The sequence below is a fragment of the Aythya marila genome (genome assembly GCF_965140915.1).
Source record: "Aythya marila genome assembly, chromosome: 13".
NCBI classification, from domain to species: domain Eukaryota; kingdom Metazoa; phylum Chordata; class Aves; order Anseriformes; family Anatidae; genus Aythya; species Aythya marila.
In genome coordinates this window covers 6797905-6817103 of record NC_139054.1, presented here as the reverse complement: position 1 = coordinate 6817103, position 19199 = coordinate 6797905, and the positions used below count along the sequence as shown (strand labels likewise).

General features: G+C 42.4%; 1 protein-coding gene across 3 annotated transcripts in view; it reads right to left on the bottom strand.

Moving 5' to 3' along the window:
• Window positions 1–19199, bottom strand: part of FGF13 (fibroblast growth factor 13) — a 228587-nt gene that overhangs the window by 44412 nt on the left and 164976 nt on the right. For 2 of the 3 annotated variants that reach the window (XM_082770880.1, XM_082770881.1), the window contains 2 exons: window positions 13029–13139; window positions 6980–7083 (listed from right to left, as the gene is read on the bottom strand). In XM_082770880.1, coding sequence (XP_082627006.1) covers window positions 6980–7083; window positions 13029–13139 — 215 coding nt within the window. Of the gene's footprint in view, window positions 1–6979; window positions 7084–13028; window positions 13140–15187; window positions 15816–19199 lie in introns of those variants that run through there. The other variant, XM_082770882.1, reaches the window with a different exon arrangement.

Here is a 19199-nt window from a genome sequence, read left to right as displayed (position 1 = left end):
TCACCTGTATGTTATTTCTCTCACTGGACATTGAACCTGTTCTTGTAAAAAATAACAATTTCTCTGCTGATTTTTAACAGCCACTCTGTTAGGAAACCATTGCACAGGCATCTAACAGCAGGCTGGTAAGGTCTGTGCAGCACGCAGTTCTGAAGCATCATTTTCTCATGCTTGGGCTCCTCTTATGATGCCTCATCTTAGAAGGTGCTGAGCACCCTCAGCTTCCACCACCCGCAGTGAGGACTGGATGCACAGCAGCACCTCTGTGGATTTCAGACACCTTGGGGATGACTTGTAAAGAAAAGCAGCATAATAGCTTCAATAATTTCAGCTTGCTGAATCTCTTAATAATTCTCTCATGGGAAGGCAATGCTTCCACCCTTCGCAGCTGGAAACGGCAGGCAGTCTGTCTCCTGAAATTTGGAATCATGCTGATTCCAGCAGAAGCAAGCACCTGAACAAAACAGCTACATGCAGTCCGGCTCACAACCAACCCCAAAACCTCATGGTCAGATTTTCTGGTAATGGGCTGAGCCTGTGAGCACAGCCTGGGCCAGGCAGCAGCCATCAGGGCAGCATTAGCAGGAGTGGTGATGCTGCACGGAGACCGACCAAGGCTTCTCCCTGGCCAGCATCCATCCCTGTGCTGTAACACTGCTGTAGGACTTAACCAAAGTGCAGATGGTTTGCATCTGCTGAGCTGCTGGCATAATTTAAAGCTGTGTCTGTAGCTGAAGGTGTCAGAAAATGTTTATCAGTATGGGCTGGTCCTGCAGTGCCCAAGAGCCTCCAGAGAACATGCTCCTGTCTCAGCGCTGATCCCACACCTCTCCTGCCCACTTCCCACTTTGCCTTATGGCAGGGGGCAGCCAGGGCTGTCAGCACGATGCCTCACATCCTCATTGTGAGGATTCTGCCTGTTTCTCCAGCACAAAGCAAAGTGTTGTGATGAAAAGAAAAACGTGCTGCAGCTGCATCTAAAACCCTATCACTGAAGAGAATGAACTATATTAAGGTGTAGTCGGTACTTAAGCATTCATGGTAAAAAATGATTTACACTGACATGCAAATTTAACTAGATGAAGCTTTTGATTATTTCCCCTATCTCTTGGTTTGTGCTATTTCTCTGAGGTGGTGAAATGCTCTTTGCCAGTAATTCATTATAAATGCCCCAGCCATTCCCGTTTGCTACAGATCTCTGATGCTCTGCTCAGCATTAAAATATGCACAAACTTCTCTTCTCTCCAATTCACCAAAACAATTCTTGAACCACTCTGAGAATTTAATCATGTTTCACGTTTTTTGGCTATAATCAACATGCACAATTCATACCGTATTTAATTTATGCGCAGGTAACAAACATATGACAATCTATTTATCATTAGAGGACAATGATAGCTGAATGCTGTCTTAGAGTAAAGTATGTGTATAATGCCCTGCGCATAATTTTATCAAAGTGTTCCTGATAAACCCAAGCTAACTCTCTACTGAGTGCATCAGACAAGAAACGGCAAAATCAAGTCATCTACAGAAGCTCTATTAACTCAAACGTATTGGGCATCGTAACAAAGCTAACAAAGGAAGCATAAACATCTCCATGGAGCACATTTCCTAATGCCCATCCTACAAAAAGCTGAACGTCATGAATTTCCAACAGATGAGCTGAAAGACTGTGAGAGGGAGGGCAGACTGGATTCTGTCACACTTTCTCAGGGCAAAGGGCTGCTTATAGACATGGGCTCTGTCGACCTTAGCGAGCGGTTGCAGTGCAGTCCTGAGGGAGGAGATGGTAGAGCTGGTGCTTCGGACCCAACATGCAGATCCCAGGCACTGAAGAGGCTGCTTCAGGTGAGCAGTTGTGTTTCCTGGGGACTGGAGAGCTGGCAGCAGCAGAAGTGCACTGTGTCTGCCCCCATCTGCCCCCAAGGGCTTTGCTCAGCCCAGGGATGAGACAGGGAAAGGCTTTGTCCCACTCCCCCCCTCCACTGCTGGGGAACCAGGCATTTCAGGCAGCCCTTGTCCACACAAGGGGGAAAAGGAAAAGGCTGGGAAAGGGAAAGCCAAACTGGGGACTCCTCAAACCCACATACTCCTCTACACCTGTCTGCCTGACCCAGCTGGGAGAAGCTATAACCTTATTCACGTATGACACTATTAAACCAGACACTTTGGCAAATCACAGGGTGAGGTGAAAAACACACACTCGTCACAAGCTGAGTGGCACAGGCCCTAAGACCAGTCAGAAAGATGCAATGAGCAGCACATCTATTTAATTTTACGTTTTGTCATGATATATACAGGCTAAACAAGAACACAATACATAAGCTGAAATATTCTATAGGAGATATATGCACTTCACAGAAAATCATTAAATGATTTTAAAACTCTGACACGATAGTTTCTGGAAAATATGCAGATAGTTTTTCTTAGGCTAATCTTTGAAATTTCCTGTGATATGGGTTATGTTTCAACCTATGTAGAATTCAAACAGCACACTCAATTCTTTTCACCTAGTGCATATATGCCTTCCCTTTAATGAACTTCTCTCAGCTGCTGCTCTGTATCACCGTGAGCCTTTTCTGTCAAATCACAATTGCTTTAATGAGAAAGCAATAACTCTAGGACTACGTCTGACAAACAGATCCTTAAAATATTTTTCACTCTTTTGTGCAAGACAATGAAAAAAAGACAAAAAAACAAAACAAAACAAAACCACACACACACAAAAAAAAACCCCCCACACAAGAAATTCATAGGGTATGAAGCCAGAAAAAAATCAAGCTTAGCATATATCTTGGTCTTCTGAAAGATGTGGTTGTTCATAGAAAGAAAAATAAGATAAAATAAAAGCATTCCTAAAATACAAAAGGGTGTGATTCATTAAAGTGGTTATGTAAGACGACAGTGCCATAACTCTGATTAAGTCACCTTACAGCTGCATGACACTGGTGTAAGGAGGGATAAATTAAACCCTGTGCTTTCATTTTCAGGTATGCCCAAGTATCAAACAGCAGGAATAGTTACAGCTTCAATAGCTCCCAAGGTCCCAACAAGGAAAATCTTAAGGGTGAGTTCAACTTGGGAGATGTAGTTCCCCTTGACTTTAGTAGGAAACATGCTAGAGAAAAAAAAAAAAAAGAAAAAAAAAAAAGAAATGGGGTGTTATTCTTTGATATGAAGGCACATTTTCCAGCCAGTGTGGAGGGGAGACATGCAGTGCTTATAGTGTCGTGAGCAGTCGCACAGCCAAGGTCACTTCCCTTCTCTGTACTCAAGGACTTTTAATGCATCTCTTAATATATGTATTTTAATATATATACATAAATAGATATATATATTGTTTTTTTCTTAGCTGAGTTGCCGTCCTGAGGAGCTTTTATCATTACATTAAAGATCTTATTTTTGCTCTAACTGACAGACGCCGCAAACTATCTATGAAGTCTGGCAGTCAACTACAGATATTTGTTCTCTGCAGATTTATTATACTTCAGTGATCCCCTCATGGAGCAAATTCACCTCATTCTTGAGTATAGTCACTGGATCAGAAGAAAGCCACACTTCAGACTGCCTTTGAGGACAGACACCTGAATCACTGTCCTGACAGACTGCTGGGGGAAAGGGGCGATGCCAAAGCCAGAGCTCATCAAATTGGCAAACTGTATCCACAGATATTCTCTATCTGCCACCAACTGTAATGCATTGTGGCCAGGACATATTTTCTACATATGCAAGATACCCAGAATCACCTCAGTCAATTCAGTTCAAAACTAAAAAATATAGCACAAGGAACAAAGCACAAGAATTCGCTACAATCTGTCAAAGGAAAAGGAACTGTGATTTAGCAATATGTTTTAGTGCAAGACACACATGGAAATGGGACACTTGGTATATTAGTCCTAATGTCTACGCTTTCCTGGGTGAGTATGGGAAAGCACTTAGCTGAGCCTCCATTTATTCTCGGTAAGCCAGATGACTTATTTACCTATCTACCAGTGGGGTAATTGCCAGGGACTTAATGGCCTCTTTATCAGGCGCAGTGTTTTGGAAGTGTTTCAGGCTGAAAGGCACTATCGAGAGCGAGGCACAGACAGCGGCACAGGGCAAGGAGCAGGGACAGCACGTTAGTGGGGTGTTTTTTAAGTCATTTGGCAAATGAATCTGTAACCTCCTGAAGTAAACCTTGCAGCCACAAACACAGCTGAAGCTTTAGAGTTGCAATAAAACTGAGAGCATGTGATCATGACATGGACCACAGTACCGTCTCTCCCTATTACATTGTATCATCAATGCTAATTTGATTTCTCTCTGAAAACGATGCAGCTATCCATTACAGTTATCTGCAATTGTAGTACCTTCCTATTTTTCCCTCTGTTCTTGCTTCAAGAGTTTGTCAGTGTTTTATGGGAGTTTTGCTGCTGATCAATCCCGTGTTGCCATCTGCCTGCTCCTGACAAATCCCATTCAGGAACACCTCCCTTTAGGGGCTTGGAAAGCCTCAGGATGTGTAGACGGATGTCATTTACTTGAGCTGATCTTTTCCCCAGGCTCCCTGTTGGCATCCCTTGAACAGGTGAGTGTTCAGCTGGTATAAATCAGCTGAGCTCTCTTGGGACTCATTTACATCAACTAAGAATCCAGCCCAAAATATAGAGCTAATTTCTCAGGTAACAGACTGTCAGACCGTATGCCTTGCTGAAAAGACCATTATCGGCAAAGGAAGGGATAGAAACACTTAAAATGTGGTGCTGAAGCTGCAATTCTGGCAACTTGTTCACATAGCAGGTGAAGTAGGGGGCAGAGGCTCCCCACCAGCCCCTGTCCATTCCCAGGGACATCAACAGAGCTGTAAGCTAGGTTTTGCCTTTCAAGCCAAGAGAGTGCCTAGCAATTATTGTATAATAATAATAATAATAATAATAATAATAATAATAATAATAATAATAAACAAAACAAAAAAAAAACAGAAGGCACCAGGTGATAAAACCAAGATTACTGAGAATTTGAGTTGAAACTTTATTTGGAAAAGTAGTTTCACATTAAATGAATGCCTGTCTTTGTGAAAGAGCATTTAAAAATATGAATTTGGGACACAGCAACACTACAGTTGTCTGTTGAGGGCCTTGCCAAGCCTATCAGGTTCAAGAAGAATATATCAATAAATAAATGAAAATATAGTTGCCTAATAAGGAAACATGAATGCCCATTATTAATAAGGGGAAAATAGAGGGATGTCACCAGCTAATTTTGCAATAGCATTAACTATTACGTTCACAGATAGTAAAGGATTCAGTGAAGACACCATTCATGGTAACATATGAGAACACAAAGAACTACCTCTAACCAATGCAAACGCCAACAATGACAACCCAAATGAGTCTCCGAGGTCAGCATAAGGTGCCTACATGCCCATCAAAATAAAAAATGGTCTTCATCAAAAAAGTGTTATATTCTGCTACAACCTCCGCACACCTAGGGATACTAGAAGTGATGGTCCCTTTCCAGTTACTACTGCATTGTAGGTCTGAATTTGTCTGTATCCCATTTTCTGCATCATGGCAATTTTTTTACCTTTACAAAAATAGATCCGACTCTTCCAGCATGTATTTTGCAATGAGAGATCTGCTCTACTCAAACCCAACAGGTTCGCTCTGCACAATGACAGAATTTCACTTTATTGCACAAATCACTCTATCCTACCCCAACTTGCAATTCGAGGTAACATTCACAGAGGCAGAATGGAGCCAGCAGAAGCTCTCACGGCACAGTGCGCTATCGGTGAGCGGACAGCCAGAAAGAAGCACGGCTGAGGATGCTAATGTAAATGAAAGCACACAGTGCAGTCAAAGGTACATTTGCAGTGCAAATGTAAATAGTACTGCGCAGTCAAAGGACCATGACTACACAGGATTAAGGGGGCTTTGCATGATCTGGCTGTGTGGCTACAGCCCCACAAACGGATCTGTGGATTAACCACGTTGAGCAAATAGCCAGAGCAAAAAGGGAAATGGAGTATGATGCCACTCACTGAAATTTTACTTTGTCCCAAAGCATATCCACCTGTAATTTGCTTTTGCAGATACAAGAGGAAAAATACACAAAGCTGGTCCCTTGTCCCAGCTGTCAGGATTGCAAAACAAATGAGAGATTTGAATAAGTTTATTTAATTGTTACCAGTATTAAGGCCACCTCAAGGGAATTGTTCTTAAAAGAGAATAATTTGTGGTAGATAATAAATTATATTTTCCTCTATTTTCTTCCCTGGGAAAAATCTACTAAGACTTTATAATTAAAAAGTCCTAAACATAGTTCAGCTAAATGTTTTTAATTGAAAAATGGTCTATTTTAAAAAACATCCTTTTTTTTTTTTTCATGAAAACTGTGTTTGCTCTCTTGAGAAATGTCAAGGAAAATTATTAACAGACATTCTTGATCAAAATTGCTAAATGAAACATTTCTTTACTCATGCAGCATCTTGAAGCCCTAACATTTTAATTCCATTTCTATTTGAAAACGCTGACCAAACAAACAAACAAAAAAAACTTTCTCTAATCCCTTTTAATAACAGTAATAGATATTAGTTTGGAAGGTATAAAACGTGTTCAGGCATGCATGTGATTCACTAAGTTGTCCTTTTTCCTCTCTACCCCTCACAGATTAGAGTAATCAATCCCCAGTGACCAAGGGAGAGCTTCCTGTCTGTTTTTGTGGGTTTTTTCCTTTTAAAAATTTTATTTATTTCACACTTCAGGATCATTGGTTTGGATCCAAGGCACCACAATTTGTTTCCATACTTTCATATGTATTTATAATTGGAAAAAAAAAAAAAAAAAAAAGCTAAACCAGAATATCAGCACTTCATTCAATTCACTGTCAAATCCTTTCATTATAAGTTATAATTGGATTCCTTTGAACAACAATTTATTCATTTATAAAGATCTTATCAGCATTTAAGTGAGAGCAAAAATTCATGTTTACTTACTGATGTGTATAGGTATCCTTCACTGTTCATTGCCAGATACAATTTTGTTTGAACCCCCTGAATCGCCACCACTCGTAAACCCACAGGTATGAGGTTAAACAAAGCTAGGAGAGAAAGCATATGGAAAGCAAAATTAATCCTTTAAAGTATGCAGTTTAGATTAAGCCATAATTACTAGAACCAAATAAAACACGTCCATTCTTGCATATATTAATTTCTGCGAGTGCTATGAAACAATACTGCTACTTTGTCTTATATAGACATTTCTACCAATAGCTCAGAAATTATCTACAGAGGATGATCAGCATATTTGCCCCCTTCTGAAGATAGTAAACTGGAGGTACTGAGAGATGAAATAACCCATCTGCCTCATGAGCAGAAGAGAATTGAACAGAATTTAATTTAATTTATTTTTTACTGGTAATAAATGTGGGGGGGGGAAAAGAAAAAAATACCCCCAACATTTTTCAAGATTATCTCTTTATTTTTCTTTTTCAAACTAAGATAAAATTCTGTAAATGTTTTTTTGAACAAAAAGGAGCAGCAAGATGAAACTCAGAAAAGTTAAAACCCTTCATTAACATCTTAAAATGCCTTGGTTTAGTTTAGTCTTTTTGAGAGAAGAATAGTTTTGAATAAACAGGGTCAAATAACCTCAAAATTCAATGAAATGACAGCATATTCTTTAGATCAAGCCCTAAATCTGTCTCTTCAAAGATGAGATGCTTTGAGTGTTCTGCTTACGTTTATGCTTGTATACACACTAATAGCGGCAGTATTTATAAGCAGAGAAACCTTTTTTTTTTTTTTTTTTTAAAGAGATACTGGTTTGTAAAGTGGCAAATTATTAAAATAAGCAAAGCTCTGCCAAGGCTTAGATTCTTAACTATGTTAAAAGTGAACACAAGTAATAATGACTTGAATGTTGTGTTCTGTGTTTCATATGGTAGTCACAGCATTGAGCCTGCCGGAGTTCAAGCAGTGTTTGGACAGCGCTCTCAGATACAGGGTCTGATTTCTGTGTGGTCCTGTGCAGACCCAAGAGTTGGACTCGATGATCTTTGTGGGTCCCTTCCAACTCGTGATATTCTATGACATGCAGGATTAAAATAAAAAGGAGAAGTTAACAAAATTTTCAAGGACTGTTATCATAACCCAAAACATCTTCCAGACTGCTGCGTAAGTGCAGAGTTAGGGTGAAGCAATGCCAAACGGGCTCTTATTTCCAATGGTCTATTCTTTGGCTATAGAACTCCAGCCTGCTTCAGGCTGAACTTTGGTATTTAAAGGCACTATCTGAAGCCAATTTAAAACTGAATTATGAATTTGAAATATTTTTATTATTTTCCAAAAGAATTATGACGCATTATAAATACCTTTTTCAGCCTGGCAACCCTGATAATTGTCGTATTTAATTACAAGAAAATTCTTAGCCTGCCAGCATTTAGTACAGATCCTTAATCCTGGGTGCGGGTTTGTGAAAAACGTATCAAACCAGGAAAGCACAAATATATTCACGTCCTACCTCAATAAAGGCATAGCCAGAAGTGCCCTCGGGATGAAGAGCTAATTTCTGGTGAAAACACCCTCTGCTCAGTCAACCAGTTGGACCTCCCTGTGCTGCCCTGGGTTTATCTGAGAATCTCAGCCCCACAGAGCAGTGAAGATGGGGTACCATGGTGGATAAAGGGTACCATGGGCTCCTGGAAGACAGAGCCTGCCTGGCTGTCCTGGCACATGACAAACTATGATTGCTCTGCTGTGAGCTCAGGGCACTTCCGAGCACTGAATTTCCTGCTCTCTGCTTTTTTCTACCATGGTTGTATATAGCAGACCAGCTGGAAATATGCAGAACTAATAAATACAGGAGATCTTAAAGTCACATCTATGTTTTTCTTTTCCCTTCATATACACAAATGTACATGCAGACACACACAGGCACACAGCCCCTACTCACACTCGCCTGCAAGCACAAAATCAGCAGAAATGGCTTTCTCTTCACTAAAACAAAATCTCTTAGTTCTGTGCAGTTTTTAGCAAACAAAATGTAGACTTTCACTAAGGAAAATGCTCAGCTATGGATTTCTCATTCTTTCTATCAAATGCTTGAATTTATCTGTGGGAGAAAATATTCTATCTGACTCAGAGAACACTCCCTAGGAAAGCCCAGTTTTGCAATTCAACCCTCAACAAGCAGCATCTGATCTCCATTTATGCAGGAGAGCACAATTTAAAGCTCAGTATCCAAGCAGAACCTGGAGATCTTGTTTGAAAGATGCTCTTTTAAACGGTGTTTTTTGAGTAGGACAAGCAAGGGTGTAAGTATGGGCTATACTGCAAATAGTCCTACCAACCTGCCAGTAGATCAGCTGAGGACAGGGCAAAGCCTAGGTCAGTCAACAAGATGGAGCTTGCAGCCACAAGGCACCGAGATAGGCTTTACTGAGCAATACTTGGCTGTGCTGTACTTGGCAAAGTGAGCAGAGACAGGATGCTGAGCGAGGGCTAGGGGACTTGCTGCGCCGGATGCTCAGCTGCTCTCCTCCACAGCTGAGAATGTTTTCCTGCCATAAACGTACGTGCTCTATTTTGAGGCAAGGCAAGGGGTGGGCACACTCAGAAGCTGGTGTAGATGCTGGTGGGATTGGCAGCCGCTAGAGCACAGACTATAGGAAGTTGCAAAAAGGGCTGCTGGGGGAGTAACACAGTCTCTGCATTATGGCCAAGAGCAGAGCTGCGCAGCATCCTTCTCCATGAGCACCCACTGCCACAGACAACAGGCATGGGAGTCTATCGCATTTCTAATAGTTGACCCTCATGGGGGTGGATATAACAGAAAGAGGGTCAACAAAGCCATGGGCAAATAAATTGGTTGCTACTATGATCAGTTTGCATTAGCATGAAACAATGCAGTTATTTGCATCCTAGCCTTTTCCTGTTACATTTGCACTGTGTAAAATAAGGATGTAACATCCATCGTAATGAAAAATGTGGCAATGCCTAAGAGAGAGATGATCTTTGCTACAGCCATTGTGCAACACAAACTGACATAGAATTTGAGCTGCAAAATAGAGGCAGTGGGTCACAGCTAGATTTATTCACATATACATTGCTGTGACATCTGTGTCGTCCTTGGCTTGGCCACCTGGACTTTCACATACCTTCAGCAGGGTATTGCTTCCTACGTTTCCCTACTATACAAGTCCTCAAATCTCTTTGTCTTGCCAAAACTGGGGAATAAATTCTGCTTTGATTTAAAACCTTACCCTATTTAACATGTTAAATGAGGCAGAATCTGGTTCTCAGCCAGGAAATCCCTTCTACAAGGCACTTCCTCAAATTACATGGACTCTTGGCTAAAAATGACATCTGGTGAGCTCTACAGCTCTTTGTCCCTATGTTTCACTTATTGCCTACACTCTGCTCCAAAATCTGAGCTTTCTTTTTAAACTCCTTGCAGTTGTGGATGCGACCTTGTTTTTGTGAACCATGCGTGAAACAGTGGGCTTGCAGAGATTGAAATAATTGCTTGCAAGTCAGGAGCCAAAGGGCATCCTCAGGCAAACTTCCCAATAGCTCTCAGTAGCAAATGATGGCGAAGGTGGAATCCTGTGCCCACGCTGTCAGGAGCCTGAAACAGGGGACACAAGCTCTCTCCATCCCTGAAATGAATGTGGAAGGCAAATGCTAACATTGAAACGAGGAGACCAGGCAGACTATCATGTTAGTTTGCTCTAAAAGCTGCAGTTGCAGAGCCTCAACGCTGTGCAGCCACTTCACTGGTCACAGCTGAATTTGAGGATGTTCCCCTTGTTAAGGAGAATTTTAATTATCTCACTACAATGCAAAGCAAATGGTCATTGAGCAACTGTTTAGTGAAGATGACAAAAGAGAACAGCAATGACATCCTTTAGGGATGTAAAGAGAACGAAGCAGAGCAGGGGTCCTCTACAATGTGGAAGGGGACAACTTCTGTGGCTCTCCTGTGGTGCACAGAGATGGGGCAAAGGAGAGATCTCTCTCCAGAAATCAGAAGAAATAATTTTAGAGGGCCTGATCCACCTAATATTCACTTGAGCAAGGATTTAGTGGAAACTCATTATGTGGTCTCTGATCCCCAGCAAAAATCAGTCTCTCTTGAAAATGTCATTGAAAAAATGTTGCTATTAGAATAAGTTCAGGACAACAGGACATTCAGGTATATACATTTATCTTACAAAAAAAAAAAAAAAAAAAAAAAAAAAAAAAAGAGCAATATATGCAAAAGCATGTGTTTTTTAATGACAAAAACTCTCCTATGTTTGAACAGTTGGATATTGCAGCCCAGCTGCCAACATTTCTGGGCACCATTATGTTTAAGCATACAGCATTTTGGAAGGCTGATGTCCAGAAACCAGAGTTTTATATGATTTGCTTTGTAATCTGTCAAGTTATGGTAAATCTAAGGACACAATGAAAATAAAAATATCTTAGAACTAGACACATCCATATGAATGTCAAAAGGACAGGTTGCCATAAATTTTTATCTCATTCAGAGTGTTAGAATCCCTACTAGAGGAATTCCAAGTAAAATATTTGAATGAAAAATCCCTCCAAAAATAAGATGGAATTTCACATATTTGCTCTGGTACACTATAAGTTTATGACAATACCTTGCACTGATGGAGAAGGTAAGGTTTGCCTCTATTTTCTTCTTTTTATTTTTAAAGATGTTTATCGAATTACCCTGAAATCCTGAACCATCTGTACTGATCGGTACTGATTTTTAAAATCATAAATATCAGATAATTCACTTGAAAGAAAAGCCGTATTTATGATCCACAAGGGCCATTCTTAGTGTAGATTTTGTGCCTACACAGAGGAGAACTCAGTAAAATGGCAGAATCTTCTCAGCACTGCACTGATCTGGTCTTTGTGCCACCTTCTCCATGAGTGAGGACCTGGAGCCAGCCCTCAGGTGTCCCTACAGGCACTATGCTTGCGCTCTGCCCTAGGGCCAGCACCTTCAGTGGCTGCAGAGGAGACCTCCAGCAGTGTAAGAGGTTCCTTCTGTCACTCAGAAGTGAATACAGGGATGTAAAAGGATTAAAGAGGGTTTATGAAAAAGTGATCGGACAAGTAAGGTAAGGTACTTCCTACTGCATCCAGCACTTATTTGGCCATAGTCAAGTGCACTATAAAAATGAAATGATGCTTCTCCAACAAGTGCTTTTCATATTAAAAAGATATCATTTAAATCAGTACTTTTTAGTAATTAATGTTTGTAAAAAGGAAGGTCTGCCTGTTTATTCCCTGGTTTGTTGATCAAGTGGCCTGAAATACCTTCTCAAACACCTTTTTCTCCCAGCTTCTTTCAGAATGAAAACTTAGTTTAAGCTAAACAGTAAAGATGTGTGAAACATTTAAACATTTTATTTAAATACATAAAATCTACTCTCTAGTCATCTTTTCCTGTTTTCTATTAATCGTTAAAATTGTTAAATAGACAGAAATCCACAGTGTTTTTTTTTTTTTTTTTTTCCCCCTCAGAAAAGCTGGGGGAAAACTGGTTGGAAGTTGAAGGTATAATTAAGTTTAGAAGGGGTAAAAAAAATAATAATAGAGAAATGTGAACTTTAAAATGATGATGAACTCACATTATGTGAGATAACACAGCTCTGTTTGAATGAATGCCTGCTTCGGAGTGGAGATAGCATTATTCTATTTCAGGCACTCTGAGTAGGCGAGCAAATTTTCCCAGTTGAAAAAAAAAAATCTAATAAAATCCAAAGGACAGCAATGAACTTCTCTAGATTACCATGGAGATAACATTTGCTTTGTTTGTCATATGTGTCATCATTACTTTCTCTAGTTCATTATTTCTATAAGTGATTTTTATTTGCATTTCTTTCAGACCCAGTAAGTCTGAAAGACTTCTGCGTTGTGAGCACAGCGTTAATGCTGCTTCCACTCACTCAGTCATTCTAGGACAACACGTTTTGATGGACCTATATGGGAAGAATGAGACACCACAATTCACAAACACACCAGTTATTCTCATGTCACTTACTATAACTACTGTCCTCCTCTTTTGTTCCATCAATTGTTCCATCTGCTTGCAACTGCAAGTGGTATCCTTGCCTGCTGTATAGCTTTGTTACTATACCTTTAAGCTGAGGCTCTGTAAAAAAAACAATAGTGAGATTAATGTGGGAAATCCTGATGTGCCATTCCAACCAAGCAGGAAGCTAAAAACAAATCTCCTGGTTTCTTCTCAAGGCTGAGATATCAAAAAAGATTGAAGACAAAATCAGGGCAACCAGCTTAGCAACACTTTTCATTAGGGCGAGATCAAATCCGTGCCTATAAAATAAATTGCCAAAATGATTAAATGCCACTTTCTATTGTAATGTGGGCACAACATTAAAATCTGCTTCCAGTGAATACAAATTCCAACAGTGTGCTGCTTGGCCTCAGGAGTTCAGCCCTATCTCATTTCAGATTAGAAATGAGTTGGCAAAGAGTGCATTCTGCTTTTTAAAAAGGTGTGATTTCTTAAATGGAGAGTAAAAAGAGGACTACTATGATAGCACTAATAAGAGCTGTAGTGACAGCTGAGAGCCTAAATATATAGCAGCAAACGTTTACCACAGGAACTGCTGCAGCTCTAATAAACAAACCCCCAGTCCTCGCTGCTCCAAAGAGTACAGAGCAACCAAAGTGATAAACTACTCAATGAACATATGGAAAATGGAGGGGAGAACCCTGAAATCCAGCAATGTGTGGAACTGCAAAATAAATATTACCATAAGGATTGAGGTAATTACCACATCAGCTAGAAGAAGAAAGATCAAAACAACATATACTTTGAATAGATTTTTTTTTTTCATAACAATTCTCATATTCACAGTTAGAAAGGAAAATATCTCAAATGGTTTCAGATCGTTCTAGACCAAACCAGGATTTGCCGTCAAGATTTAAAACATCTAGGTAATGCATCAGGAGTAATTGGGGGGGGGGGAGAGAAAAAAAAAAGAAAAAAGGTCTACTGCCACTGAATCCCAATGACATCTGCATTGTAGTCATTTCATACAATTATGCTTGTCAGGAGGCGATGCATTCTCTGCATCTCTGCAGCTCACTCCACAACAGTTTACTTAATTCAGAGATTGGGAAGATATCATGTATCATTTCCAACTTCCAATGTCTGAATAAGACTCATGTTTGTAATCACAGATATTAGGGAGCTCTGTTGCTGTTCTTCATTTTAGTAGGAGATGAAGGGAAAAGCTTATAATAGTTTACAAAAGTATATTACTTCCTATTAGCCACCTTTAATAAGGGTACCAACAGATGCAGAATTCTTATTTACCAACTAATCTGACAAAAAATTAATGCAACCACAACTTTGGCTTCTTAACCATCCAAAAGCTGTAAAGCTTGCTTGTAAACTGCAAGCAAGGCACGTCTTCAGTGGCTGGTGAGAAAGGCAGACAGGTTAAGTGGCTAACGGCATCAATGTTTCAGCACAGCAAAGCGATAGCAACACTACCAGAGGGTTTTGCTCCTCCCATGTACAGAAAAAAACACAACACAACAAAACACAACACTCAGATCAGGGACTGAGCCTTCATGCCTGGTCTTTTGCACCTCTGACACAGAGAGGATCATGTCTGCAGGCAGCTGCATCTATGAGATTCCTAGAAAGGAACAGGGCGCTGAGGCAAAACTCTGGAAGGCATCAGCAAAAGCAAGAAGCTTCTTCTGCAATCAGCAAATAAAGCAAGGCACTGGCATTCTGCAAAGCAGGAAGACAAAAACAGAGCTCTAGGCTGCCAAGTTATTTAACATACAGCTAAAGAAGGTGTGTGTGGGGGGGAACTTCCCCTGCTAACATCTCCCCCACAAATAAATCACGTGTGTTTGTATACGTATAGGCGTAACAGAGAGACAGACTACTGAACTGCCACTGCTACTGCGTGGGTGCACACAGGTGTGCAAGTGAGGCAGAAAGCCATGGTGTGCGCTACCCAAATAAATCAGATGAACACAATCCGTGAGAGGACTAGCATATGGTACCCATGCCTATCGGATCATACAAGCCAGGAGTGACCTGTAAGTTCATTTTACCAGCCCTGAGACACTGGTCCCCCCTTCCCCACAATTGACACACCCCAGTTTGCATTAAATAAAAGAAAACAACCCCCCAAACACATAACCCTTGCCAACCTGGTCGCCTTCTTCGCCTTTTCTTGGAGCCAAAGAGTTTGACCCTGGAAAACACATTCAACTTGTTCTTGTCGCAGCTTCCCTTGCTCTTGCTGGGGCTGTTGACACACTTACAGGCATTGGACTTCTCCCGCTCCCTGGCTTGTCTCTTCTGGCGGATCAGGGAGCTGGCGATGGCTGCAGCCATGGCCGCCACCGCCCCGGCGCCACCGGCGGGTCAGGCACGCAGGGTCTGCTGGCCGGCCACGGGTGCCACGGCCAGCATGCTGCTCGGCTGTCCCCAGTGCCGGGGCCGCTGCTGGGTGTCTTGGCCAATGCCACCCACCTCCAACCGGCTTGGAGCCTGGGAGGCACCAGTGCCTCAGGTCAGGATGCAACAGTTTAGGTCAAAACGGTTTTGTCAGGTGGGATTTTTCCCTTTTGATTTTCTGGTGCCTTATTATTTTTTTAAAATTTTATTCCTCCCAACTTCTGACAGAGGAAAGTTTGCAGGCAGAGGTGAGCGCTTCTATGGAGATCAAACAGGCGATTTGCAAGACATCCCTCTGAGCTTCTCCAGACGTGCTATTCACATGCGGACACGGCACATCCACTTGGTGCAAGATCATCGCATCTCTCCTAGCCCCAATTTCTCCAGTTAACTTTTCTCCCCACCCAACCCCTCCCCATTCAAATCCCAGCAAACACCTGTTAGACTCCAAGCAGGGTCTGTCCTGTTGCAGGGGGTTTTCTGGATCCTTTTTCCTCCTCTCTCTCAAAGAAGAGATCCGAAGCAAGTGGCAATGGAGACACCGGGAGGAGGTGCTGATGCCTGGAGCCTTGGCTGCTTGCTGCCGAATGCCTCGGGAAGCCTCTTCCCCTCCACTCCTTACAGGTGCCGCTGCCAGCTCAGCCTCCCCTCCACGGATGCTTTCGCCTTTTGCACTGCAACACTTGTCACCAGGCGGTAAACAGCCAGAGCTCCCCTGACAGCCCCAGTCGCCGGCAGCTCGGCGCTGATGCTGCAGCAGCCGTAGTCCTCAGGCAGCAGATGCACGCACTCGCGCACACCCCACGAGCTGTGCGCTGGCTACAGAAATGAGGCGACGCAGCAAGCAAGCCCCTTATCGCCACCCTCCCCTCCTCCTCCTCCTCCTCTTCTCTCAGGCTCTTTGTGCGGGGAGGTGCAGCGGGGGCCCCGGAGCTGAGGGTGGGCTGCGGGAGCTAGCGCACCGCGGCTGCTGGCCCTGGCTGTCCCCAGGGGGCTGTGGGTACCTGGCGGTGACAGAGCCGCCTCCCGGGGAGGCGCAGACACCCAAACAAACGTGACCGTGATGAGCAAATAGCTGGCACCAGGTTTTCGACAGGGGAGGACACCTGGCTGGCACCTGGTTGGAAGCAGGGGGGGCATCAGCCCCAGCTCCCCCCCCAGTCCTGCTAGGGAGGGTCCCCTCTGCCCCACTGGTTTATTGGGGCTCTTTGCTTCCCTCCTTTCCTCCCCCCTCACACCTCCTCCCATCTCCAGTCCGCCAACAGGGACTCAGAGAGGGCAATTCCCTTGTCACTGCAACGTTCTCCCTTGTCCCTTTGTCCCCCTCACAGGGCTTCTGTATCCCCTGGGGGCTGTGGCACAGTGCGGGGACCTGGGCAGGGAGAAGCAGCAGTGCCTGGAGACTGGGAGCAGAGCCTGGTGACACATCTGGCCACCCTACCACGGTTAACGCCCTGCAGGGCAGACACCAGCCCCTGCACACATCTGTGCCCCAGGATGCAAGAAGCAGGAAGTCCTTGGGGTCTCCCTGCAACATCCCCCTCCCTGTTTTTCAGCATGCTTTCAATGGCTGGAGTCTAAAATAAAGGCAATTCAGGCTAGAAACAAAACAGAGGTTTGCAACCCAGATGGCAAGCAACACTTGAAACAATTAGTTTCAACCTGAGGTAGAGGGGATTTGCAAACCCTTGTAGGGCTGAGGCAGGGTGGGATGTCCTGGGAGGGAGAGGCTGAGGACTGAATCCTTGCAGGATCTGAGCTCTGCAGGGCCACTATGGGAAAGGGCTTCCACCAGGCAAGCCCAAAGCTGCATCCTGTGTGTCCTCGCCCAAACCCAGCCCCCCCCCCGGGGCTAATCAAAAGCAGACTGATGCAGACAGGTCCGTGGGACAGCGTGGAATCTCAGGTGTGATTTCAGACTCAGAGAGACATCGCAGGAAACCTGCCCCTCCTGCCCCTTCTTTCTCTCCTCCACACACCCCTGGCAAAGCCACATGCTTCTCTCCTCCCTCTCCAGGCTCACACACTGTGGTCCCAGGCACCCACAGTGGAAAACGTGCCACCAAATATTAAAACGCTATTCACTATACCTTTACAAACATTACAGTCCTTCCCCAATTTAGAAACAGCTCGTGACAGTTGCCAATCTGTTTCCTCCAACTGGGAACTCCTGCCCAGTAAAACAAGTTGCATGGCCTGGTCTTAATAATAGAAATATCCGTAACGCACAAGTTTTAACACGATGTTGGATTGAATGTACATGTGCCATCACAGCCTGAGACCTTGACAGCTAACTCCGTGTATTGAATGTGGCAGCCCCACATCCGTGTCTGCAATGCCTCTCTTCTGCATGAGATACGTGTATACATATACACTGACACGCATAGGTATATTCATATCCTCACTTACCTTTACATATGAGGCACTTTATAGTGTTCACATATTTGGATTAAATAAAAACTTTTATTTTGTTTATTTGTATAAATAGTAGGGTAAAAATATCTAATTCACAAGCTCCGCAACTACCCTCATCTGCCAGTCCACATAAGACATGTGAAATGCAACCCAAGAGACAGAAAGTTGGATATTACTAGTAATAACTCATCCTACTCAGCTCACCAATATTGTACTGTGAATTTTGACATCTTTCCACTTTCAATACAGTCACAAGTGAAACTTGTTTTTCCTGAGACTCACCCATTACTTCATACATATTCTCAGTTTGGAAAACAGTGTTTGATCTTCAGATCAAAGTAAAGCTGCCTCATTGTGATCTGTCCTATAGGTCAGATGACATTTAATTTTCACAATGAATTTGTGAAACTCAGAACTCAGAATTTGGCTAACCTTGAAAATCCTGGGGAAAAGCAGTATATACAAACAGCACTTAGGATATCTTTCTGCCAGCATTCCAGCCTGCAAGCTTAAAATCCGTAAAAAAATTCATTTGCACAAATGTTCCTTGACAGATAACTGAGAGGAGTAAAAATAGCATATATGCATAATCAGATTTAAGTTTCAAAAAACACTGCTCTGTTGTGTTTTTTGTTTTGTTTTTTTCTTTTCCCCCATGTTCAACCTCTCCATCTATCGGTTCTCCTACAAACATGTCTTCATTTACTATAAATGGCATATAAAAATGAAGATCTTGTTGGGAAAATGCCTTTGGTACAGGGCCAGTCTTTGGACTACTTTGGTTTTACAGATATGAAGAAGAAAAAAAAAAAAAACAACACAAAACAAACAAACAAAAAAAGAACACACCAGCTTTGTTTTCTTGGAATAGCAAGAGCTTCTCTCTCCTTACCACACTATAAAGGTAAAATAAGATTCCAAGCAATTTTTTGAATGTAGAACACAACCAGGCACTCTCTGAATTCTCTTTCTTTGTGTGTGATTATTGAAACTGGGTAGACTTAGAACGAAAAAGTAAATTGTCAGCCCCACTTCTATCAAGAATTAAGTACCTTTTAAGAAGTCAGCATGGGACAGACCTGTAGTTACTCTCAGAGACGGGAGCAGGAGCTACCTAGAGCTGGGTCTCACCCAGCAGCTGCACTGTTTTGAAGTAGACCTCACCCACTTTTGATTTATATTTTAAATCCCAAATAGATGTTGAATTTATATGAAAATTTGATTATTATACAACTCTGATTATTAAAAGGTATCAACCTCCCATCACTGGCCCAAACTGCAGGTGAGCACCATTGGCTGTTTCACCAAATTAAAGGGAAGTGCAACACTACTGCTTTTAGCTCAGTC